We start from the raw sequence: 27370 nt of genomic DNA, 5'->3' as shown, positions 1-27370 counted from the left end.
ATCATTTCACTCCCACTTATAAGGAACAATATGTAGTATTTGGTTTTTGGTTCCTGTCTTAGTTTGCTAAGAATAATGAATGGCCTCCGGCTCCATCCAATGTCCTGCAAAGGACATGATCTTGTTCTTTTTATGGCTACATAGCATTACATGATATATATTCACCACATTTCTTTATCCAGAGTACCACTGATGGGCATGTAGATTGATTCCATGTGTCTGCTATTGTGAGTAGTGCTGCAATGAACGTATATGTGCATATCTTTATAATAGAATGATTTAAATTCCTTTGGGTATATACCCAGTAATGGGATTGCTGGGTTAAATGGTATTTCCATTTTTAGGTCTTTGAATAGCCACACTGTCTTCCACAATAGGTGGACTAATTTACACACCCACCAACAGTGTGCAAGCATTCCTTTTTCTATGCAACCTTACCAGCATCTGTTACATTTTGACTTCTTAGTACTAGCCATTCTAACTGCTGTGAGATGGTATCTCCTTGTGGTTTTCATTGCACTTCTCCAGTGATGAGTAATGTTGAGCTTTTTATACATGCTTGTTGGCCACATGCATGTGTTCTTTTGAAAAATGCCTGTTCATGTCCTTTGTTCATTTATAAATGGGGTTATTTACTTCAGACTTGTAAATTTGTTTATGTTCCCTATAGGTGCTGGATATTAGATCTTTGTCAGAGGCATAGTTTGCAAAAATTTCCTCCTATTCTGTACATGTCTGTCGACTCTATTGATAGTTTTTTGCCATGCAGAAGCTCTTCAGTTTAATTAGATCCCATTTGTCAATATGCTTTTGTTCCAATTGCTTTTGAAACCAAGGTTTTCAGTCAGTCTCATATGTCTTTGAAAAGCAGTGTCCTGGCATGTTCAGTTTCATGAGAGAAATGAGACACCTGGTTTTGAGTGAATGCCTGTTTGATTACCTGGTATCCTTATTACCTATCTTTATGGAAGACAGCCTAGTGAGAACATCCTTAAAATTCACACAAACCCAGTAACTCAAAATCCTGAAATTCTTCACAGGATGCAAATGATATCTGAAGATCCCTTTAAATGTTGTGATTACAAAATGTGCTTTTAATGAAAGCTAATAAAACACATTTCTTCTCTCCATCTCAATAAGAACATTTTTTCTTATGCACAGAAAGAAGGAAGGCAGCGAGAAATGACAACAGAAATATACATGAACTATACATCCAAGGACATATACGTTTTTACTTAATACTTAATTTATGACCAGCCCAACTTTGAGAAAAACTGAGGCTTAAAGAATTCAAGTGGCTTGTCCCAAGTCACACCATCAGAAGTGGTAGAGCCACTGGGCCAGACATGGTGGCTCACACCTATAATCCTAGCACTTTGGGAGGCTGAGGTGGGTGGATCACGAGGTCGAGATCGAGATCATACTGGTCAACATGGTGAAACCCTAGCTCTACCAAAAATACAAAAAAATTAGCTGTGCATGGTGGCACGTGCCTATAGTCCCAACTACTCAGGAGGCTGAAGCAGGAGAATTGTTTGAACCCAGGAGGCAGAGGTTGCGGTGAGCCGAGATCGCGCCATTGCACTCCAGCCTGGGTAACAAGAGTGAAACTCCATCTCAAAAAAAAAAAAAAAGAAGTGATAAAGCCACAACTCCAAATCAGACATATCAGACTCAAAGTCCACCTCAGCCACCATCACCTTATCATCAACAACAAAGGCCTCAATTTATTGACACACTTTCTGTTGACCAGGCATCTTCCATGTAATATTGCACTTACCATGACAGGCCCACAGTAAAGAAATTATTAACATCTGAAGCCTAGAGAGTTAGTCCCTTCCTCAATTTTATCCATCAACTGCTAGCAGGCTTGTATCTAGGAACAAAAGCCCCTGCTCTTTTTACTGTCCCTGGGACTTTCATATGCAGCAGAGACCTACCTGCCTTCCACATACCCCTAAACCTCATACAACACACCAGGCTCAACAACATGTAGTCCTGTAGCTGATGCTAAAGGCTAACAGTGCCTTCGGACTGGCAGGGGACAGAGGAAGTTGGAAGGTTCTCTCAAGTTCTGTCAAGCCAGAAACTGTTCACTTATAAAGCCAAACAGTTCAGAGGACACAGGAAAGTTAAAATTTGGGAGTGGATTTATCATTTTAATATCATATCATTTTATTTTATTTTTATTTTTTGAGAAGGAGTTTCACTCTTGTTGCCCAGACTGGAGTGTAATGGCACAATCTCCGCTTACTGCAATCTCCACCTCCCTGGTTCAAGTGATTCTCCCGCCTCAGCCTCCCAAGTAGCTGGGATTACAGGCATGAGCCACCATGCCCAGCTAATTTTGTATTTTTAGTAGAGATGGGGTTTCTCCATGTTGGTCAGGCTAGTCTTGAACTTGTGACCTCAGGTGATCCGCCCACCTTGGCTTCCCAAAGTGCTGGGATTACAGGCGTGAGCAATGGCGCCTGGACTTATCATATCATTTTAATGCCTTGTTTCTCCATTAGCCTGTGATCTACTAGCACCTTAGGAAACTTTACGTCCAAGCCCTGCCTTCTAATAGATGTAGTCCGCAAAGTGTTGAGGTATATGATCCATATCCAAAAAGCAACAGTTTTCCTCTATGCTAGCAATCACCAATTCAAAAATGTAAAGGCAAAAAAAAAAAAAGATCCTGTTCATCTAAAACAATGGGGATTTCATATTTTAAATCAATAATAGTGTCAGTTATCACAGGGCAATTTCAATTGCAACCGACTTTCTTGAGGGAAAACAGATTTTAAAGAGCAATCATGTAGAACAAATAATGTTTGGTCACAGATGAGCTTTTCCCATTGATTCTGCATTCAATATAAATCTTATCATATTTATTGCAGGCCCGTAATTATTACTCATCTTACGTGTCTTGATTTCGTGTTTGCTTGCTCAGTGCAATCTACTGTGATTTCACTCATGGAAACTCTTTCCTCATTCTGTCCATTCTGTTGTAATTGCAATATAACTATATTATGTATGTGTAAATCATGATATAAGAAGGCAGGACGTTTTCTGCTATTCAGAATAAGACACCTTGAGCAAAAGGATCCTGAGCCCTTATAGTAACCTGTCTCTCCTTCAAAATAAGAGCTCAAACAAAAACGATCTCGTTTTTTCTTTTTTGTTTTTTGTTTGTTTAACGTCCTGTTCCTGTTCTTAGTTGTCTTCTTCCCCATACCCCTTTTTCCTTCAAACGTTCCTTCAAGTAAAAAAGCTCTGTGATTTCTTCCTCAGCTGCCAGAATCATTTTGGGGAGAAAGTGGAGAGTACATTTAGGCATGAGGAAATATGGGTGCTGTAGTACAGGGATTACCATTTCCAGTAAATTAGAGTAACCCAGAGGGCAGTACCCCAGTGTCAACAGTGCATCTGACCATGATGGTACATAACCCACACAGGAACTCAAACATTTATCCTGTCTACTTATTAAAATAAGTTCATCTTCTTCCCTTCCTCCCTTTCCTTCTACCCTTCTTCCCTTCCTTCTGTTTTCTTTCCCCTTTAACCTTGAAGGCAGTATAGTGAGAACAGGACAGGTAGTCTTGGTTTGATACTGGCCGTGGAACATGAAGCAAGACGCGTAACCCACCATTTTGAACCTTGGAAGCCTTGTCTTTCAATTCAGACCTCTATCCCAAGATGCACTTTCAAAGGTTTTTATGAGTTTGAATGGGATTGTTTACACTGAACATATGAACTGGAGTTCAGTGGGTGTTCAAGAAAGATGAGGACTTGTCCTTCTTTCTAAAGTTATTTTCTTTGCAAACTATTTCTAATTGTGAAATTGTGAAAGAGGAATTTGGGCCATAAATGAATTTTCTGACATCAAAAAGCATATAGGTATAGTGTCCCAATTAAAACTGAAGTATGTGCGAACACAAATTTACAAGATAAAAATATCTAAGCAATAACAAGATGAATGCATGCACTATGCAAAAAGATAATGGATGAGCATTGGTATAATATTTATGCAGTGATTCAATGACCTTTGTAAAATCTGAAGGGTCCGAAAAGATAAATTAAGACTTCTGGTAGTGGAAACATAGAGTTTAAATGTTATAGCCTATCTCTGCTGGTGATCACAACCAGAATCCTGAAAATAGTAATCATAAAAAGCAATTATCTCAGCACCAACGACATTAGCAGGTGGTTTAGAGAGGGAGGTCAAAATCTGAAGGGCAAACTGTAACAAGAGTAAATGTTGTGTAGGGTTTTCTCTTTTATTATCTCTCGGCTTTGAACCACTGGTGGTCCCAGTGGGGAGCTACCAGGGGGCACAAACAGCAAAAAAAAATAGAGACAAATCTTATTTTTCAGCCAGAGAAACAGGAAAAGAAGAGTTTGGGGAAGTAGGTCCAACTGTTGTTTAATAAATTTTACTTTGGAGAAATGTTATATTTTCAGAAAAGTTGCAAAGATAGTACAGAGAGATCTTGCACACTATTCACTCAGTTTCCCCCATTATTTACATCTTATATTACCATAGTTCATGTGTTGAAACTAAGAGACCTATATGAGTACATTACTGATATGGATTGGCTGTGTCCCCAACCAAATCTCATCTTGAATTGTAGTTCCCATAATTTTCCCATGTTGTGGAAGGGACATACTTGGAGATAATTGAATCACAGGGTCAGTTTCCCCCATACTGCTCTTGTAGCAGTAAGTCTCATGAGATCTGAGGCTCTTATAAGGGGATTCCCATTTTGCTCAGCTCTCATTCTCTTGCCTGCTGCCATGTAAGATGTGCCTTTCCCCTTCCACCATGCTTTTGAGGCCTCCCCAGCCATGTGGAACTGTGAGTCCATTAAGCCCCTTTTTCTTTATAAATTACCCAGTCTCTGGTATATCTTCATCAGTGATGTGAAAACAGACTAACACCAATTACTGTTAACTAAACTAGATTTTATTTGGATTTGGTAGTTTTTCTACTTTAGTTCTTGCCCTGCTCCATGATCCAATCCAGGATACCATATTGCATTTAGTCAGCACTTCGCCTTAGTCTTTTCTGCTCTGGGGTAATTTCTCAGTCTTTTCTTATTTTTCACGGCCTTGGAAATTTTGAGGAGTATGCATTGAATATTTTGTAGAATGTCCTCTAAATTGGGATTTCCTGATGTTTTTCTCATGCTTAGACTGGACTTACGGGTTTGAGGATAAAATATCAAAGTGGTGTCCTTTACTTAACATCATACGAGAGGTACACACTATCAACATAACTTATCATGGGTGATGCTAATTTCATCACCTGGTCAAAAGAGTGTTTGCTGGGTTGAAAGCAAGTCACGAAGTTTAGCACACACTCAAGTGAGTGGGATGAGACTCTACACTTGGGATTTTTCTATGACAAAGATTTGTCTCTTTTCCCCCATTATGCCTTCAGAGTGGCATAAACATAAAATGTAAAATTGGTGGATTTTCTGAGGTTCATACAAATGTAAATTTATTTCAATGTATGGGGATGTAATACACATGACAACTATAGAATAACAGGGGAAGGGCAGTAATTCCTAGAGCAACTGCTAAAACTATATATAAAGTAAAAAAATAAATTTAAATGGATTACTAAAAGATATTCAAATCATAAAAATGAAGGCAGGAAAAAAAGAATAAAGCAACAAAGACACTCTGATGAAGGCGCAGCCAAAGCAAATAAGAAAATGACACATATAAAACCAACTGTCTTAGTCTGTTCAGGCTGTTATAAGCAAATGCCATAAAATGAGGTGGCTTATAAGTAACAAACATTTATTTCTCATAATTTAGAAACTACAGAGTCCAAGATCAAGTCACCAGAAGATCTGGTGTCCCATGAGGATCTCTGTCTTCATCTGGCGGTGGCTGCTGTTTTGTTTTGTTTAGAGACAGGGTCTCACTCTGTGACCAAGGCTGGAGGGCAGGGTCACAATCTTGGCTCACCACAGCCTGGACCTCCTGGGCTCAAGCAATAATCCTGCCTCAACTTCCTAAGCAGCTAGAACTACAGGCACTTGCCACCATACCCAGCTAATTTTTGTATCTTTTGTAGAGACAGGGTTTTGTCATATTGCCCATGCTGGTCTTGAACTCCTGAGCTCAAGTGATCTGCCCAACTTGGCCTCCCAATGTGGTGAGATTACAGGTGTTGGCCACCACACGCAGCCTCGTTAGTCTATTTAGTGTTGCTGTAACAGAATACCTGAGGCTAGGGTAATATTAAAAAAAAAAGTGGTTGATTTAACTCATGATTCTGGTGGTCAAAAAGTTTAAGATTGGACAGCTGCATCTGGTAAGAAACTCAGGCAGCTTCCTCTAATGGTAGAAAGCAGAAGAGGAGCAGGCATCCACAAAGAGATCACATGGAGAGAGAAGAAGCAAGAGAGAGAAATGGACAACACTCTTTTTACCAATCTGCTCCGTGAGAACAAATCCAGTCCCATGAGAGCAAGAACTCACTCACTCGTGCCAGAGGGTGTTACACTATTCATGAGGGATCCACCCCAAGGACCCAAACACCTTCCACTAGGTCCCACCTCCCAACACCACCACATCGGGCATCAAATCTCAGTATGAGTTTTGGTGGAAACAAACCATATCTAACTCACAGCAACCTGCATCTTCATAGATGGTGCCTTCTATGGCCTCAAGTGGGGGAAAGGGTGAGAATTCTCTCTTGGGCTTCTTTTCTAAGGGCACTAATCCCACTTATGAGGGCTCTGAATTCATGACCTAATTACCTCCCAAAGGCCCTACCTCCCAATACCATCATCTTGAGTGTTAGGATTTCAACTTATGAATTTTGGGCACTCAAGTTACAGCACCAACATTATTGAAGATCACGTTACATGTAAGTGATAACATGCCAATTAAAAGAGATTGTCAGATTGGATTTTTTTAAACTGTCATATGCTGCTCTATTAATATTAGCTGAACTTGAATATTCATTGTAATGTATACACAGCAAAAATGGAATTTTATCTGTGAATGAGGTGAGTTGCCATATAAATTACCTTCTCTCTAGTCATAGAATATTTTTTATTTACACATTCTCTTAATGCATGGCTAGGGCAGCTCTGCTCTACAGCAAATTTGGCCAGACCTACTCAAGCCACTCAAATGGTTCTATAATGTTGACTGCTCAACAGCCATCTGCCCCTCTGCCTTGTTAACAGAGCCCTGATTGTGTTCAGCACCCAGAGAAGAATCACTGGTCTAAGTGAATTGTAAAAATCCTACTTATTTTTGCCAGTCAATAATCTACAGGTGGACATATTACTCAGTTTTGGCCAGTGACATGTAAGAAGTCTCTTGGGGGCATCTAGAATATAAATATATCTTCCTTCTGAGAGAAGAGAGAATTTTTGTTTGTTTGTTTGCAGATCCTCCCTTGCCTTATGTCCCGAACTCTGTTGTTTCAGAGCAGCAGTAATCCCTTCTAGCCTGAAGGGAGTGGAGTATGTCAAGGAGAAAGGTGAGGAGTCTGATGAACCAGCCTAAGAGTCCATACTTTACTACTAATCTTTTCCTCTCGTTAACAAGAAATATTCTTAAAGGCAGAATGTGTGTTGGTCACACATTCTGTTGTTACCTGTAGCCAAAACTATTCTTAAATGAGACCAGAGAGTCTGGTCTTGCCATTACTCTATGCAACATCTGCCATTCTGCCCTTTCATCACTGTTAAGACCATTGTCCTTTCCCCCTCTACCAGCCACTTAATTTGGAGGGAACCACTGCCTCCAGACAGTAAAAGTTTAGTAGGATATGAGGCAGAATACTACTCATTTATTGCAGAGCCAATAATACTACATGGTTGGAATACATCATTCTGTCAGTCAACATTTACCGTGCAGTTACTGGATGCTAAGATCTGTGTTAGGATCTGGAGGTCAAAAAATGAATGAGAACAAGTTCTATGTTTCAAGCGAGTGGGATGGGTAATACACAAATAAACACGTAAGGTCAGGGTGTGTTATTGAAAAAAAAAAGTAGGCAGAGCAAGAGCATATTGGGGAATATACTAGACAAAATGGTCAGAAAATAGCAACTATTTCAGAACTTTATGCAAAGCCTAATTTGTGACTTTTCCCCTTTCTCTGAGAGGTAATAAGAAAATTTTGAACTTATAAAACTTTATAAAAGTTCCGGCCAGGCACGGTGGCTCAAGCCTGTAATCCCAGCACTTTGGGAGGCCGAGGCGGGTGGATCACGAGGTCAACAGATCGAGACCATCCTGGTCAGCATGGTGAAACCCCGTCTCTACTAAAGATACAAAAAATTAGTTGGGCATGGTGGCGCATGCCTGTAATCCCAGCTACTCAGGAGGCTGAGGCAGGAGAATTGCCTGAACCCAGGAGGCGGAGGTTGCGGGGAGCCGAGATCGCGCCATGCACTCCAGCCTGGGTAACAAGAGCGAAACTCCATCTCAAAAAAAAAAAAAAAAAAAAAAAGTTCCACATTAATAATCTAAACTCAATGAGGGTAGTAGAGCAACCTTTACTCTGAGGTTTTTTTTTTCTTAAGGAAAATTGTTAAACTTCATTGTGACATTAATCAATACATGATAACAGCTCACAAAAATGGAATGGATAAGGAGACAACTTAAAAGTTAAGAAAGTGATGGCAGGCAAATGACAGCTACGCTAGATGGTAAAAAACAGAACCTAAAAAGAATGGAAGGTTAAAAATGAAAATGAAAAAGGACAAGCCAGAGGAACCGTGGGCGTAGAGAACAAGTCATCAAGGCAGTTGGGAATTTTTGTGGATACAATACTGAGGTCACGAAATACTTTCAGGTGGGGCAGAAACTTGAGTGATAGATGTTGTTGAAAAACAATATGATTCATGACCTTATTTAGAGCAGGAAGAATCACAGTTCCAGCTATTCCAAACAGCGATACTGCGGAGCGTAAGAGAATCCTCAGGGGATGTATCAGGTTTAGAAACACAGCCCTCATTTTTCTTATCTGTGGCTCTTACATAGGCTGGGAATTCTGAAACCTGGGAGAGGTGGGGATCGAAAACCTGGAGGTTAGAAGATTCCAAGTCATCCATTAAAGTCTTGATGAGGCAGTCCCACAAGGTCTCAAAAGGAAACATTGCGGGGTTCCATTTCCCAGAGCATCTACTTCCACTCGAGTATCGCAGATGTAATCATAAACACAAGCTGGTTACAGCCACAACTACTTCCTCTAGGGAGAACCCAGTGACTCCTGCAAAGTCCTTACGCTGCGAGAAACCCCGCCCCCGTTCGTAACTATGGGAACCGCTGACACACTGAGAGTCTGAGATACCCTGTTTCGCCCCCTCCCTGACAGATATTGTTTCCCACTGTCTGTCCACATGGGCGCACCGCCTCACTATTGGCCCGAGCCCCAGGACTGCGCCTGACCTCAGCCAGTAAACGGCCTGTACACGTGCACTCCGGAGCCTCCCGATTGGCCAACACTCCCTGATCACGCACGGCCATCCTGCGCCAACCCACGCGTGGGAGCGCCAATGAAATGACTCAGTGGCCATCTACAACGAATCAGCAAGAAGCAGGGCTCGCAGGGGACCTATGGCCGCCCGCCGGAGGTGGGCTATCCCGGCCCCTTTCCAGCCCCAACTGGGTTTGTTAAAGCGATAGGCCCCTTGGCGAGGCTGCGCTCCACCGGGTACCGCACGGCTGCAGTGGCGGCCTCAGCTTGCTGCTGGCGCCTGTGACAGCGGCGCCGCTGTGCTCGCAACCCCGGCTCCAAGCCTCTGTCGACCTCCGGGGCGGGGACGCGTCGCCGGGCGGGATGGGCGGCGAGGCGGGGTGTGCGGCGGCTGTGGGCGGCGAGGGCCGCGTGAAGAGCCTGGGTCTGGTGTTCGAGGACGAACGCAAGGGCTGCTACTCGAGCGGCGAGACGGTGGCCGGGCACGTGCTGCTAGAGGCGACCGAGCCGGTGGCCCTGCGCGCGCTGCGACTGGAGGCCCACGGCCGCGCCACCGCCGCCTGGGGCCCTAGTACCTGTCCCCGCGCCTCGGCCAGTGCCGCGGCCCTGGCTGTCTCTTCCGAGGTGGAGTACCTGAATGTGCGCCTCAGCCTGCGGGAGCCCCCGGCCGGTAAGCGCAGGCAAGCGTTTGGGGTTCCCTCGCAGGCTGCGGGGCCGGGAGGGGCCAGGAGGCCGCGCGCCGGCGGGATGCCCACCTGGCAGGTGAGATCAGAGCGGGCTTCCGGAGGTGGGGTCCAGCCCAGCCTCGCGGGCACTGGGAGACAGCGCGCCCTGGGTGCGCAGCTCTGCCTGGCGCCCTGCCCCTGGCCCTACCGGCCTGACTGGGACCAGTGGCCCCGGATTTTCTAGGACCGCGAGGGGAGGGGGCCATTGGGTACCGTGAGAACCTGTGATTGGACAGTGGGGGATCCGTGGAGCTTGGTCCTGTTCTTGATGGCCCGAGGAAGGGAGGGTGGAACCGGCGGCTGTGGGGTTCCCTTCTGCGGTGCCTGTGTCTTACGGCCTCCACTCCTTCCTATCCTGGACACGATAAATGGTTCATGATGAATTAGCAGAAATTTGGTTTTGGGAAGAGGGAAGTAATTCCTGAGGGGTAGAAATCCAAACGAAGTGTTTCTAGACCTGACCATCATGCTTGGTTTCCGTCTTCTGCGGAGCAGGGCAACTTAAGAGTTGTGCCTCTACCTGATACTGCTACTGTTTCCTCCGCATCCTCTTCTTCCCCATCCTCCTCCTCCCCTCCTCCTCCCTTCCTCTTCCTCTCTCCTACACTTCTCTCCACTCAAAAGGCCTTTAGAAACAAGGGCATCTGGACATGTCTGGATTTCCCTTCCTGCTCACTTTGGTGAAGTCCAGTTCAAGATGTCCACTTTTCCAGAAATACCCATGTGGGCACACACTACATGAGTTTTTCCTTAATATTAGATGCCAAAATTGGATCTATTTAATCAAGAGAATACTAAGAACCATGAGGCTTACCCTTATTTCATGGATGGAAACTATTTTAAACTTTTACCTTTTTTGCCACGAGCTTTTATCTATCAAATAAAATAATGTTACGGACCTCCTGTCCTTGAAGAGTAAACGCATTATACCTAAGCCCGTGCTACGTCTTAGACAAAATATAACAGAATGTGTGGTATTGCCTTATCCTGCGATGGACACAGTGAAGTCCTCAAGGTATGTGATTATCTGGGTGATCCCAAAATTGTAGTAAGGAAAACCGTATTTGGACTCCATACTGCCTTTTTGGATCGATGGGAACTGTGTGTTACTGATAGTTCTTACTCCTTCACGCACAATCCTCGGTATGGCTTTCAGGATCAGCCCAGGCATGCCTCCCCAAGTGGAAGCGGACAACACGATTTTCAAGATGGCTGAATGGAGTGAAGTCCCTTGGGAGAGAGAGACATACATTGATTTTTGTCCAGGACTTTGGACTCCATCTCTGGGCCTATAGCTATCAAGTAAATAGATGTAAAATTAAAAGCTGTTGAGCCTGGAATTAGCAGTAAGAAAACTGCTTTGGTAAGATCTGAACTAACAAGTAGTTTTTTTAATTCACACGTCATGTTTCTTCCTTCTGATGGAACAGAATGTAAAAACCTAGACAATCTGAAAATCTTCAGCTTGTTTTAGAATGTATCGTAGCACATATTGACAACAATTATATTTTGCTTAAAATCATAGTCTCTTTTAGTTGAGGGAAAAAATAAATCACCCCTAATATCTATAGCTTGGAAGAAGTTAGCAACTTGACACAGTATAGATTCTGGCTGTGTTTCTATCACCTGAGATTTTTAGAAATCCATATCATGTAGCACTGAGATCTATTTTCACAAATGCTCCCCAGATAACTCTTTGACATCGTTAATCTAATCCAACTACTTGCTATCACTGTGATTGATTTTCTTCATATTTTTATTGAGAAATTGTAGTAGAAAGACAAGACAGAGTCAGAGAGTTGGTTTCAGTTCTTGGTCACCCACCAGCAGTGTGACCTTAGGTAAGTCCCTCACCCCTCCTGAGCCCCAGTCTCTGCCTCTGTAATGGTCTTCTGCATCTCAGGGCTCAGCAAAACCTGTGATTATGGGCTTTGGCTGTAAGACCATTAGCGATGGAAACAATTTTCTGTGACTTCATAGTGCTCAGTATACAAGACAGAAATAATGAGCAGTTGGGGAAGAAGCAGAAATGGGCACATGGTTCAGCTTGTGAACCTTTGACATTAAAAGCAATAAAAACAAAGGTTGAATTCCAAATATTGTAACCCATCTGTATCAGTTTTTCCATCTCTTTTTCCTGTTTATGTTTTGAGATGGTTAAAAGTCTCATTTTAAATGACACAGTTCCTATGTCAATTTGTTTCTTTTTGTTTGTTTCTCTTTGAGACAGTCTTGGCACTGTCGCCCACCCAGGCTGGAGTGCAATGTCGTGATCTTGGCTCATTGCAACCTCCGCCTGCCAGGTTCATGTGATTCTCCTGCCTCAGCCTTCCAAGTAGCTGAAATTACAGGTGCACACCACCACACCTGGCTAATTTTTTGTATTTTTAGTAGAGACATTGTTTCACTATGTTGGCCAGACTGGTCTTGAGCTCCTGACCTCCTGATCCGCCCACCTCAGCCTCCCAAAGTGCTGGAATAACAGTCAATTTGTTTTTTAATGAAAGGGGAACTTCATCTCTCTTTCCTTTGGGCAACTCTGTTCCCCAAACATGCCTGCGATACTCTTCCTCATGCTATTCCCTTCTCTACATTTCCTTTCCTACCTGTCTCCATTCCAGCTCTCAGGTCCTGAAGATGTCAGGGCCACCCATGTTCCTGTGTGGATGCCCTAGGTTCTAGCACTCTGTGGTCATTACTTGTGTACAAGCAGTGATCTTTCCTCCTCCAATCTATTTGAGGATTATCCACAGTGCCAGAAATCTAAGCACTATAAATTTTGAACTCAAATGAAATCTGCATTTTTAAACGTTTGTAAATACTTGGTCATGTTCTGTAATCTATTCAAATCAGAACTTCAGCCGAGCTCTTTGAGGAGCACTAGGATTGCTTTGAGTCTTTCACTCCACAGCTGTCAGGTCCAGATGCCTCCCTGGGCCCTGGTACTGTAGCTGTGCTGTAACCTTCCTGAGCACACCTCAGCCACTGGGGCATGCCCTGCCCCTGTCATTTAACATGATCTCATGCCCCTGTAACTTGTTTTTCACTTTGCCTCCAGTCATTCACCTGTGGAGTATTTGAATGAATTTAAGTGGCAGGTGTGTTATTTTTTTATCCCCCCCTAATGTTAGCACATTAAAAATCAGGGATAGATTCAAAAGACTTAATGGGTCAATAATATGTTCCTATTTTTCTAAAAGTACAAGGTTGAAATGTCAGCTGACTTAAGATCATAAAATAAAACGTTAATTTAAGGGACAAAACATTCCCATTTCACTACTCATTGCTTTTCTTTAAAAATTTTTTTCGGTGCATGGATACCATAGAAATCTTCATTTTAATGTCAGATGACCAGGCAAATCTCAGAGTTCTATCTCTGTGCTCCCATTTCTTCCTCTTATTTATCCTATCCACAGTAAGGGGATTTAATATTAAATCTGAGCATGGAATGAAAGGAGTGTTTAAGTCTCTCAAGAGAGCCCCCTGACCAACCGTGAAAGCTATGGAGTCTACTCTGGATCTGAATTAAACGTTGTCTTGGTGCCTTCCTCAGAGGTTTCAGTGGTGCCTCTGGCCTTACACAGTCTCTCCACACCCTGCATTTTGGCCTTCTCACAATCCAATGATGATAAGCTTTTGCATGAAATAAAATGGAGCTGGCAACCCATCGCTGCAAAAAGGTCATTGACCATGCTTGGTAAAGCCCTTTCTGTATGCCAAGTTAGCCACCAAGAAACTCTGGAGAGCTCAAGGATACATACACGACTTACTTAATAACTTGCCTTGTTGGTTTGGCTGTTTTGTGTTATACCCAGTACTAATAATATTCATAAAGTTTTCACTTCCTTTTCCATCTCTGCTCGGAAATACTCAGTGTGATGTTTCAGGTATAGCCAAAATAAAGCTGCCTTTTGCTAAATTAGTTTTTGGTCCAATTTAATGCTGGTATTTCCTATTAGTATAATAGAATGGAGGTAAACAGTTGTGATTTTTACATAAACACATGTGCACATACATATGTATATATACACATATATATGTATGCTGGCATTCTGGGCCTTCCCACTTTAATAATTGGTCTATTTGAGAGTGGAATATATGTGTATATGTATGTGTGTTGTGGTACTTCGCAAAAACTGGCCAGATGCAGTAGCTCATGCCTATAAGCTTAGTGTTTTGGGAGTCCACAGTGGGAGAATTATGTGAGGCCAGGAGTTAGAGACCAGCTTGGGTAATATAGCAAGACCCCATCTCTGCAAAGAATTACTAAAAATTAGTCAAGAATCATGGCACATGCCTGTAGTCCCAACTCCTTGGGAGTTTGAGGCAGGAAAACGGCTTGAGCCCAGGTAGCACTGGCCTGGGTAACAGAACAAGACCCCATCTAAAACACACACACACACACACACACACACACACTCAAATTTAATTCTCTAAATTTGTTTAATGAACTCTTGGGAGTATACTGCTATGCTGCATTTTGTAGTCAGAAAAACTTCCTTAAAAATTATTTACATTGTGAAAACTATTGATCTAATACTATCCATTTTCCATTAAAATAAAATATAATCTCTTGTAGGTGAAGGCATCATTTTATTACAGCCTGGAAAACATGAATTTCCATTTCGCTTTCAACTTCCATCTGAGTAAGTGAAACTATATCATTTTGTGGTTGTCTTTCTCTGCAATATGTCCATCCAAATGTGTCAGCACTACGTATCTTCTGATTCTCAAGTATGCATGTTTATACTGTATGTCCCTAAATAGACTTACTCTTTTTTTTCCCCAACTTAAAACATTTTAAACCATGCCTTTTTGGGAACTCATAATTAATGTATTTGGTTTGTTTCAGACCTCTGGTCACCTCATTTACTGGGAAATACGGAAGCATTCAGTACTGTGTGCGGGCAGTGTTGGAACGACCCAAGGTACCTGATCAGAGTGTAAAGCGGGACCTCCAGGTCGTAAGTCATGTTGATGTCAACACACCAGCATTATTAGTAAGTTCTTCCTCTTTCTCTTCCTCTTCCTCCTTACCTCCCTACCTCCTTTCTTTCAATAGTGGGATCTATATTTAGCCCAGTTTACTGATAGTCTGTCCTGTCACTTTCTGATGGCTTGGAAAACACAATCTTGTAACCCAAAGGCATTCACTATAAATATATGATTCTAGGTTGGACAAATTACAAATTGTGTGTGTTAATACTATTGATTATGTTGTCCCTGCTGTTCAGGGCTTCTTTTGCCAAAAAGTTACACAGGCTTGAAATGCATTAATAAGGCTTAATAACAATAATGCACACACAGAGAGTAGTTACTTTTACCAGAGCGGCCACATTTACAGGACTGGGGTATTCTAAACTCCTCAGTAATAGCAGGTTGAGGAACAGTAATTATGGAAGAGCATTAATCATGCCCAGCCTGTTATTGAAGCTCAGGCCATTATGCTATGTATCCTTCCATTCTGCATGTCATTTTCTAACATGAAGTAAGTGCATGCAGCTGCTGCCGAGATCCTTTCACTTATCATTTCCTTATGACAGATTTGGCCACATTAAAGCATTGAACTTCTAATAATCACCAGAAATACTGTAGACTGATAAGAAAGATCAGGCTATAAGTAACAACAGAATAGGCAAGATGGGAGCTAATGAGCTAGATTCTTTTATCTAAACCCATATTATCAAAATAATATAAAATTATACCTTGTACTTTCATGATAGCTACTAGGACCTAATGGTTCTTCATTTAAATATGAATGAATGATTTTTTTTTTACTTCATAGAAAATACTGAGATAATTTAAACTTTCCATCATGATACTGATGTGACAAAGATGTATTTTTCGTGTTGGAGGTTTCTTTTTCTAGCCTGCGTTTTTAAAGACAAGGAAAAAGCTAGCAGTTAAAAGTTGTTGTTGAAGTCTTATTTTCACATGAAAAAGAAATAGAATTTACTTTAATGTTCACCTTGAGATTATGAAAAGATAGCAGATATGTGATTATATGGCCTCTTGTGGTCAGAATCATAAAATAGCTAGCACCCAGCTGGCCTGGATTATAGCTGTGACTTTAACAGCTGCTTTAAAACCAGTTTTGAAAATTAGTGGTGCTAAATAGCTTGTATTTTTAAAAACTACTTAGAATTGAGAGGTTAAATATTCTTAACATTTTTATGACCATTGTGGGAATTGATTTAAAGGGATTTGTCTTTGCCAAAAACAGACACTGTTGCTCCTTCACTGTTCTTTATATAAGAAAAAAAATATTGCTAGTAACTGGGTCTTACAGGAAGCACTGGTGTGTGTAACTTGTAAACTGAATATTGTAAATCTTGTAGTAATTTCTCTTGACACTATAGAATACTATAGTGAGATAGTATGTTTAATAAGCTTTTCAGAACTGTTAACAGTACACATGTTATTGCACCATTATACAAAGCCCCAAAACCATTCCAATTAAGGACACCTGAAATTTCTGCTTGATAATGCATTTTGAAGTAAGTGGGGGAAAAGGCTGTTTGCTTATTCCATTTCTTAAATGCCAAAATAAATATAGTGTTCTGATTATTGATTATTCTATCATTTATCCTTCCACCTGACTTTTATATATATAGCCTTAAAAATAGTTTTGTCATGTTTATAAGTATTAATATAGCTTTTGCCTTTTTAAAAAAAAGATGGTATATTATTTCCTGGAAATATAATGACTTCGGGGTAAAATAAGATGGTGTCATGCTAATTTTTGAATCTGAAAATTCACTAAGTTTTCCTCAAAAGAGAGTCTTAACACCACCTGTGTTTTCGTACACATTTTGCCTAATATATTATATGAGGATAAGAAAGTTTCATTCATTTTTTGGTATCTCTTTATAACCATTCTATGAAGAAAGATAAAATTTTAAGTTCTATGAGTACTCTGGAGTGGTTTAATTAAGGTTGTTTTATTGTTTGAAATTTTCAAGACCCCTGTATTGAAAACTCAAGAGAAAATGGTTGGCTGTTGGTTTTTCACTTCTGGTCCAGTCTCGCTGAGTGCCAAAATTGAAAGAAAGGGATACTGTAATGGTAAGCAAAATGCTTGAAAGTCCAAATGAAAGATTTCATTCATTTTCTTAGCTAATTTTAAGTGATTTTAAATAGTGTTTTTTCTAATTGTATAGTATTTTAAACATGAATAGTGATACATTTTTGATATAAATAATGGATATTTAAATATTTTTAAATGGATGAATAGTTTCCAGTAAAACTCCTGTCTTTTTCTGACTTTGATCCTGTTACTTTAGTAACAGAGTATAACTAGAGGAATGAGAAAATACCAGCATCTGATTTTAATGTTGCAAAAGAATCTCCAGGATTGTATTGCTCAGAAGAGAGCTATTGGAGTATGAAATGCTATTAGACATTCTGATTTCATGTTGGCTTGATATATGCAAATACATGGGACTAGAATGTAGAATATTAACAAACATAACAGTCGGATTGTTACTGGAACTGCCGTTAGTGAAGGGCCCATTTCCAGCAGTGGATTTGGCTCCTGCTCCAGGATTCTGACTTGTCAGAAAGGAATTCGGTATGGAATGGTATGGTGTGGAGCAATAATGTTATAAAACTTGCCTAATCCATCCGTTGATTCTTTTTGTGCCTTAACATTATTAATTCCTTAAAAGCAAAGCCTTTGTTCTCCTGTTGGGCAGATTTTAATTTGATAAGCACTAATGAGTTTGTTAGTGATCTTTTATACTTAACATAGTCCTGAATCATTTATTTGTATGTCTTATTCTAATTTATATAGACACTGGTCATTTACATATCTTTAGAATTGCTAATGTAATATTGCTACATTAGAAAAGTCAATAATGCAATAATTAGAAAATAAGATCTACACAACCTGCAGTGAATTTTTATTTCTCTGGCTTGAATTTACAATATGTTTTCCATCTGAATTTGTTAAAGTGATTTTGGAACATTTCGGCTATATGGTCCTAATCCATTGTGGTGAGAACTTTTTGAAGAGTCTCTGAATTCTCCCTGTTTTGTTTTTTTTTTTTTTTTTAGGAGAAGCTATTCCAATCTATGCAGAAATAGAGAATTGTTCCTCTCGTCTGATTGTTCCAAAGGCTGCTATTTTCCAAACCCAGACATACTTGGCTAGTGGAAAAACAAAGACCATCCGACACATGGTCGCCAATGTGCGGGGAAACCACATCGCTTCTGGGAGCACGGACACATGGAATGGGAAGACTCTAAAAATTCCACCTGTTACTCCATCCATCCTGGATTGCTGCATTATCAGAGTGGACTATTCCTTAGCTGTAAGCAAAGCTCTTTAAAAAAATATATGTATGATGGACCCTAACTGGTACCATGTTACTGTGCATATGTAGAGTTGCCTATAAAAATTTCATTTTATTTCAGCATTAACACCAGTTGGGGACTATATGAAGATTGGTCCCTGTTTTTAGTAAAAAAAAAACTGTTCCCCACGGGGGAGTTAATAAAATACCCTAAGAGAACTGAGGTACATTAAGGGATGTTTGCTATATTGAAAACATATCCTTGATTTTCTATATTTATTATGTAAGCCATGTGAACCTACAACGATGCATGTTAAGGACACAGTGCTCTGTCTCAGAGCATTCACTATGTTTTGTGTCCTCTTCATCTGGTTTAATCAAGGTAATTGAAAATTGTGATGGGGGTGGTGGCAGGTGACAAAAGCATTTGTTTTTATGATAAAAGAAATAAATTGGGCTATCTACTGGAGGTGTAACTTCTATTTGTTCCTTTCTCTCTTTTATTTTTGGCATATTAGGTGTACATTCATATTCCTGGTGCTAAAAAATTGATGCTGGAACTGCCATTAGTGATTGGTACAATTCCATATAATGGTTTTGGCAGCAGAAACTCCAGCGTTGCCAGTCAGTTCAGTATGGATATGAGCTGGTTGACACTGACCCTGCCAGAACAGCCTGAAGGTAAAATATTTTGGCATTCTTTCATAATGAAGTTCTACCTAGAAAATACCTAAGAACAGGATATATAAAGCTATTAAGTGCTCTGATGTTAATTAGTACTGCTACTGCAGTTGTCTTTATTGCTACTACTAAAAAATCATAAAACATTATTTCTGGGAAGGACTTTGCAAGTTTAACTTTATGTAGGATGCAGAGCTGCTGATGGCAGATTCAGGAATAAGATGTACATTTCCTAATTCCTGTTTGTAATAGAAAAACAATGAAAAACAGTCAAAAGTATGATGTGTTATATATTTTCTGTAGTCATTTTCAGTGATACTTGGTTACCTAGACTCAAGAGACATATCTCTCAAGAGACTCTTATATAGTCAATATTAGTAGTGGTTTAATAAAAGCAGAATCTATTTTTTATTGTAATATGCATAAAACCTTGCTGATCAGAGGGAAAGAATGCCGTATTTTTATCTTCAAATTTAGCTGTTTCTTGTTTTTATAAGAGCTAAAAATTGAGATTAATTTTTACGTGGATTTCTTAACTTCAACTTCGTTTCTGTTTCAGCACCACCAAATTATGCAGATGTGGTATCAGAGGAAGAATTCTCTAGACACATTCCTCCTTACCCTCAACCCCCTAACTGTGAGGGAGAAGTGTGCTGTCCTATGTTTGCCTGCATACAAGAATTCCGATTTCAACCCCCACCTCTTTATTCGGAGGTAAGCAAAGCAACAGAAAATTCTACTTTTATTGTATTACTTTTAAATAATCATTTTTTGTTACCCATTTATTACAGTGTCTTGATGACTCATAATTAGTAGGGGATACATATAAATCTGTTTTTACAGTGGTAATAGATTATTACTGATGCATTTGTCAATTTTTTTACTGTTTCCTTGTGATCTCTGGCATCATATACAGTATTGTGGATTGCCTTTAATTATGTTATTTGGCCATGGAATATAGAGAACGTTGCCTACTGGGACTTACTAATAATAGGCTTTGACCAACGTGGCATATAACTATTATATAATTAGAAATAGATACTAGAATCATTTTAAAGAATGCTACAACACTGATCTCTTTTTTGCAGGTTGATCCACACCCTAACGATGTAGAAGAGACCCAGCCTGTTTCCTTCATTCTCTGAACATATTTCAGAAATCACTGTGTTCATCATCAAATTAGAATGTTGATTCTTTTCCTTCTGCCTTTTTGGGAAAGAGAGAGGAAAGATTAACTTAAGAACATAAATGAACATCAAGACTGAAGGCAATAGAAATCAAAGAATGTGAGAAATTTCTAGTGGGCCGACAGGATTGCTGCACAAGTTTATATGATGGTCTGTATCCCTGTTAAAAAGACAGGATGAAGATGTGCAAAGTCTCAGAATGTAATGCAAGTCCTGATGGTTATACAGTAAGTGAAAGGGTGCCTGTGCTGACCAGAGAAGGGAATCTGTAAACAGTGGAAACACTGTGGGAATTTCCCGTGGTGTTTTAGAGTGGAATGAAGGCGATATGAACTGAAGGAGTAAAGACTTGATTTTGGAGAAGGTAACAAAACACGGGTGTGCATGAATAGAAAAATGGCCCACTCCAAATACGAAGTGAGACCCTGACGTTTTCAGGTCTTTCTTCATGATTTCTTACCGTGTTCAGGCCTAAAGTCATTGAAAGTATCTTTTCCTGAGATCATGGTCATATGAGGTCCTAACGAAGATGTACAATTTTCATTCTTTCAATGGTAGACTAAAATGCAGTTTATAAATTGGCAGCACAGTATTATGAAACCAAGGAAGGGTTTCTTGAAAAGCTTGTCAGTTCAGAGGGGAAAGATGAATTTCAGTGTGAAGACACGTTTTGTGGAAGGCTGTACTTTTTACCCCCTTTAAGTACTTTAACAGGGTATATGTTTAATTTTTTTCCTATCTTATTCACCTAGGAGCATGTCAGAGAAAGAAGGGAGAGGAAAAAGTTGCATCAGCAGGATGCCTTCATAACTACACAGTCCAAAAGAAAAGGCCTTTTTCTAACCTACCTCTACTGGGGTTATGAGACATGTTTTAAATCTCTTGGCCTAAGTACCCTTCTTTGGGGTTGCTGTCTATAGCAGCAGTCTCATCTCATCTATCCCTAAATCTGAACCTGGTTCAAGGGGAAAATTCAGAAGGTTAGCATTAAATGGAAGTAACATTATGTATACCTAAGGGAATGTCAAATACCAAACCAAAAGACGGTAGGAGTCTATTTCTTAAAAAGATGCAACTTTCATTCCTATCTAGAGACTTAGGTTTACTGATGGCAGTCGCTGCATTTGTACATTATTCCAGTTCTTCAGTAATTCTGTTTAAACTGTGATTTTCTTTATTATGTTGGTGCAATATTTTATTATCATTTAACCTCAGGATATTCAGACCAACAGGATTGTGTTGCTGCTAAAAGTCTGAGCAGTGTTTTACTGTCCCCAACTCACTTCCTACATGGTCACATGTTCACTTGCTTTTCCTTCCATCTGTTGGTTTTGTGAGCTGAGAACATTTCTGGACACGTGGAAGGGAGCCAGGGATTCCTGTGATAGAGATTTTGGACCAGCAGAGGACTTCAGTTTTCTTCATGTCCTAAGGGTTTGATCTAGAAACCCTGGTGCTTCCCCTGCGGAATACTGTACTTCATTCAACAGAATGATTGATTTTTCTTTCAATCAACATGTTCGCCAAAAATAGAGAAGTTTTTCTAAGGTTAAATTTTGTATTTAAGTTCGGCCATTGGATCAGGGAATTTTCTACAAATATTAGGTAAATGTATGCTTTTCACCCTCTGGGCATACCTCTCTTCTCTGTAATCGTGGAAGCATCATCATGCATAGTTCTTTCATTGTAAGCCACGGTTTAAAATCATAGTGCAAAACGGTTAGACCAGTAATTGTGCTACTGAAATTGTAACAAAAAATGTTATTCCTTGATTTGGTTTTTAAATTTTGCTTTGTCTTATGTGTCTCTTTAAGTAGATATGTGTATTTAAGTGTTGTCTAAACAGTTTTATTTTTACTTTAGAAAAGATCATCTTCAACTGTTTATTGACTTCTAAATTGTAGTTCATGCCTTGTCGAGGCATTGTTTGACTCCATGATACTAAAACATAATGAAAGAAACAAACCCATTATGGAGAGAGAGAAAGTTTAATTATTTGGCTCCATATAGAAAAGCAGCTACTTAATGGAATCCTTCACTAGGATTGTTCTGTCACCTTTTTTAGTTAAACCATGAAATGTCCCTGTAAACTGAAGTTAAACTAACTTTGTAGGACTTAACAGAATAGCTAAATGGTGTGACTTGCCTTATTGAACTGATACTGGCATACCTGACCTTAAGCATTAGGTTAAAGATACCATTTTATGAATATGAAAAATTCTACATCAAAACAGAAAATATCTGGGAATGAAGATTACAAATTTAGCTGCTGTTATTTGCCTGTTTATTCCCTTCTTGCTCTTGTTTAGTTTACAAAAACAAAAATGTGGCCTTGGAATTTTCATTTTAATGCAGAAATTTTGAAATTGAAAATGTGCATTTTTTGGTGCACAAAATCCTTCTGTGGGCAAAACTTTTTATGTCTTTGTTTTGCACAATAGGAAAAATAGGCAGGAGTTATGTTTTTGATAAGTTAACTACAAAAGCTTTTTTATTTTTATTATTAAAAATGTAACAATTTAACCCACAGGAAAAAAAAAATAAAGATTGTATTTTGTACACTTGTTTGAACCCCGTGGGTTCCTTTTATTAATAAAATTATTACACTAATGCTATGCGTTGCTAGTTTTTTTTTTTTTTTTTCAAATTTAAATTATTACAAGACCTGAGGGAACTCAGTACCAAAAAAGGCAAATGTTGCTGCAGTTAAAATCCTTTTCTCTAGACATGTTACCATGAGGGAGGAACAGCCCTAGAACCTGAGTTTTTTTATAGTGGGCCCAGTTTCCCAAGGTAGTCTGAATTTAGCCTTCCATGATGAAAAGTAGTTGGGATGATTAAGGAAACTAAAGCTATATTGATTAAAAAAGCATATCACTATGTATTCCCAAATTATAAGAGTTACTCTTTAAAGCCTCCTGAGTTTGAATGTTTGATTGTCCAGAATCTGCACAGGATCAATTTAGCCGTGTTATATGTAACTTTTCAGTGCCACAAAAGAAGTAGCACTTGAATATAAATTTTCTCAGCAAGGCAATTTACTTCTATAGAAGGATGTGTCTCACAGATGGAACAATGGTGACCACACACCTGGACAAGGGAGGGGAAGGAGTTATTCCTACCGGCTATGCCAGTAGCCCCTACTGATGTGTCATCCTATTGGCTAGGCTTAGACCACACAGTTTAAGCTAATTCCAATTGGCTATTTTTAAAAGAGCAGGGGTATGAACCAGAGTGACGAGCTGGGTAGTTTTGTGGGAAGGATGGTTACAGAACAGGTCAAAGCAGGTGACTAGGAGTGACTTAGGTAACTACCAATTAGAACTGGCAGGAAATACACAAGGGCATGCAGAGAACCAGGAAGTTAAACTTTTAAATGGAGAATTAAATAAGAGAGCTGAACAAAACTGACATACTGATTCTTTGAAGAGAAACTTGGGAGTTCACTATATCTAACATAAGGTCTCATGGACACTTAGGAGATCCTTCCTAGGACACACTGACCCAGGTAAGCCACCCCTTTCTACACAAACACTCCAGTAGATATGAGCACTGTATTTTATACAAGGAAGATGTAATGGTATGTCATTTCAAGAAAACTGCCCAGACCCTCTGTCTTGGAAAATTACCTCCTGAACTAAGGAGTAAGAATGAACCCAGTTGGTTTGCTCTCCAGTTATTTTAATAGATGGTATTACATAATAAATAGGTTCTTTCTGTATCCACATTTATAATCAACGTAAGTTGAAATATTTGTCTCATGCGATACTGAGGCAAAATTTATGATTACCATTACAACTTCTGTAGTTTATGTGTATTATGAAATTTAGAACTAGGCAAGACACTGCAAAGAAACTAGAAAAAAGGCCCTCCCATTTCAAATGAGGATACCAAAACCAAGAGAGTTGTAACCTGAGAGTGTGGTCGCTGCTTGCTCTGAAATTTCCTGATTCTACAACCTATATAAAAGTGATAGGAACAATTATTGCTTTCAGTTACACAGCCTTTAAGAGTTACAGACCTGGATACTAAGCATATGCTAAATCAAGAGTCTTCAGTGATTACATTTAAGAGCTCTGCCTCCTGAAAGGAAGCCAGTTATTAACTAAATTGCTTCCAAGTGTGTTTAGTTGCCAGAATCTTTTCTTCAACAGAGATTTATGTTTCTACCTTTATATTATAAAATAATTAAAGACTCACAAGAAGTTGCAATAAGAGTTCAAGGAAGTCCCATGTATACCCATCATCCAGTCTCCCACAATGATAACTATAGTACATTAGCAAAACCAGGACATTGAGAATATGATGAACTAGAGATTAGACCTTACTTGGATTTTGCCAGCCTTTGCATGCAATCATTTTTCTTCTGTATGTCGTTGTGTATAGCTCTATGACATTCTACCTCCTGTAGAAATGCATATCGTCACCAGCACCATTAAGACACAGAACTGCTCCATCACCACAAAGAAAATCCCTTGGTTCATCCCTTTGTACTCACCCCCTCCCTCTCTCCATTTCCTTCCCTCGCCCCGGCCTTCCCATCCGTTTTTCATCTTGGCAATTTTGTCATTTCGAGAATACTGGATAAATGGAATCATTCAGTATGTACCTCTTGAGGCTGGCAGCTTTTTACTCAGCAGAACATCTCTTAAGACACATGCAAATTGCCCTGTGCATCAATAGTTTGTTTCTTTGTATTTTAATGGAGACATTTTAAAAGAAACAGAATTGACTACTTCTGAAATTTTCATTTTGCACTTCGCAAAGAAAATGTGTAATATTGATAAGCACATGATACCCTTGTACATATTTTGAGTTTGAGAACTCTTTATATAGAAAATATGTAAATGCAGATTTATACAAATTTTTAGGGCTAATGTTTAACTTGTCAAATACTCAAAGTATTTTGCCTTTAAATAGAAAGATTACATTATAAATGAACCAGAGAGACTTGTAATGAAATTATACAACAATGAGAAACTATAGTGGGCTATTTATCATATCTGCTTCTGAGTCTGATAAATTTTAACATAAATTATCCAGGAAAGAGACTACATTTGCCTTGTGTGTTTGTGTATTAAATTTTATGGATTTTTTTTCTTTTCTGTTTCTTCTTTAATTCCTTCTTTCACACTCCCACTTCTTAATATCTGATGAAATGGAAAGACCACTCAGAAGCTGAGAAAAGTTTTTAACTACAATATATTTGCTTATTCCTAAAAAAACATGGACTTATTTGCTAAGACTATTATTTTTTTCTAGAAAGGAGAACTCCCACTTTATAGAAGCCATTACACACTAATGTTCCCCAAAAATCAGACTTGAATCTGTTGGTGAAGAGAAGCAGCAGCAAAATAGAAAGACTGTGACCAGGTGGAAGTGGATAGAAAGGGTTGACTAGTGTCAACTCCCAGAATATCACTGTAACTGAATTCACCATGAACTGTCTCTTTTGTAGAACTTTCTGTGTTCACTGAAGATTGTATCATCCCTGACAAATATTCACAGAACCAAGATGTCTTCCTGAACAGGAAGAGATATGCTTTAGGCAGTTTCTCCCACTGGAAACAAGGCAAGCATAGGTGCTTTCCTCATATGTGCAAACACTTGCCACATACATGCAAACACATGCATATGCATGTACAAATATTGCTATTCCTTCCTCTCTACTCCCTTCCAGAGCTGGGTCTATTTCAGGTAAGAATTTAAGCTCTGTTACAAAAGGAAGAAACAGATCATAGGTTTTGACTTCCACAGGAATTTGCTGAAAGAGAAGCCTTTTGCCCCCAGCTTCTCACTAGTTTGCCCCCAAACAGTATGAGATTAGTAGAAAGGTATGAGGGAATTGTTACTAAATGAGAAAACGGGGGGCAATAGATGCCTTAGCTTTATTTTTTTCTTTTTTAAAAAAGTCACTGCATGGTATAATAGTCATTTCTCCATGCTGCCCCAACCCCATGGATCCTTATGTTGATGACTAAAGGACATAAACTGTTCCAGACCAAAATAATAATGATAACATTATTTACAGCTCACACATCTAGTATTTACCATATTCTTTACAAGTATGCAGTCACTTTCCCATAACATGAAGGTTTCCGTGGTATTTTTTTTTATTTTGCTTTTTGAATTTTAGATGACAGAATCCATCTGATTGTCCACATGACAAGTGTTCTATATGTGATCGCTTATTCGTGTTTGCCACCACTACAAATATTTGGGCTCGCCTGTACTGGCTGATTGAGTTGATTCAGTAACATCTAAAGATTTATTGTCTACAGTTAATTAGCTTCTTTCAAAACACAGCACACGCACACACAGACACGCAAGGCATGCAGGCATGTGCACGTGAACATACACTCACACACAGATACTCTGTTTATTGGCTGGAGATTTCGCCCCATGGGCAAGAAAACTCATTAAAAATTTCACTGTTTATATACCTGGGAATCAAGAGAGGGCACATTATCAACATTGATTCATCTCACTACAAGAAGGATACACAGCACTAGCCTAATTTTTAGTAGTTGCTGTATTGATGGGCAGTAAACACATAAGGAATAAGAAGGAGTCCAGCAAAACAATTCCATGTTTCATACACCTTCTAAATCACTACAGCACACGAAGCCTGATTCAAAACTCTACTATTAAACTAGAATAGTCCAAGGTATAAGATGGATCTAGGATCACATGTGAGCACATCTGAGAAACTGCACTGAGGGTTCACTATATCTGAGTTTTGCTACAGATCTGTTCTAATACTTCCAAGAAAGCTGAGGTTATGGAAAACCAACTTAGGAACCTAAACACTTTCCTAACTTCTTTCTCTTGCTTATATTAAAATGAAGAAGTATGTGTAAGTATGCATACAGATGAGAGGAGTGTGATAATGAGCTTAATCTCTAGTTTCCTTTATCTTCCTTATTGAAGTGGCATCGTTCATCTGGGATAATACCTGAGGTCCGTCACCTCACAGCAAAGATAACAAGGATGCAGACACACAAGGAGTGAGGTTAAGAGCAGAGGTTTAATAGGTGAAAGAAAG

At 39.5% G+C, this 27370-nt stretch overlaps 1 protein-coding gene and 1 long non-coding RNA gene across 10 annotated transcripts in view; one reads left to right on the top strand and one right to left on the bottom strand.

Annotated features, from left to right (window-relative positions):
* Nucleotides 1-27370, bottom strand: part of LOC118154464 (uncharacterized) — a 924399-nt gene that overhangs the window by 536775 nt on the left and 360254 nt on the right. The window lies entirely within an intron of this gene.
* Nucleotides 9664-22935, top strand: ARRDC4 (arrestin domain containing 4). Its single transcript, XM_008998345.4, has 8 exons — nt 9664-10108; nt 14743-14809; nt 15016-15163; nt 17126-17228; nt 18219-18475; nt 18976-19138; nt 19698-19852; nt 20227-22935. Exons 1-8 carry the CDS (start codon nt 9802-9804, stop codon nt 20281-20283), a joined length of 1257 nt encoding a protein of 418 aa, XP_008996593.3. The 5' UTR covers nt 9664-9801; the 3' UTR covers nt 20284-22935.

The sequence above is a fragment of the Callithrix jacchus genome, chromosome 6 (genome assembly GCF_049354715.1).
Source record: "Callithrix jacchus isolate 240 chromosome 6, calJac240_pri, whole genome shotgun sequence".
In the NCBI taxonomy this organism is placed as follows: Eukaryota; Metazoa; Chordata; class Mammalia; order Primates; family Cebidae; genus Callithrix; species Callithrix jacchus.
This window is presented reverse-complemented; position numbering and strand designations above follow the sequence as displayed.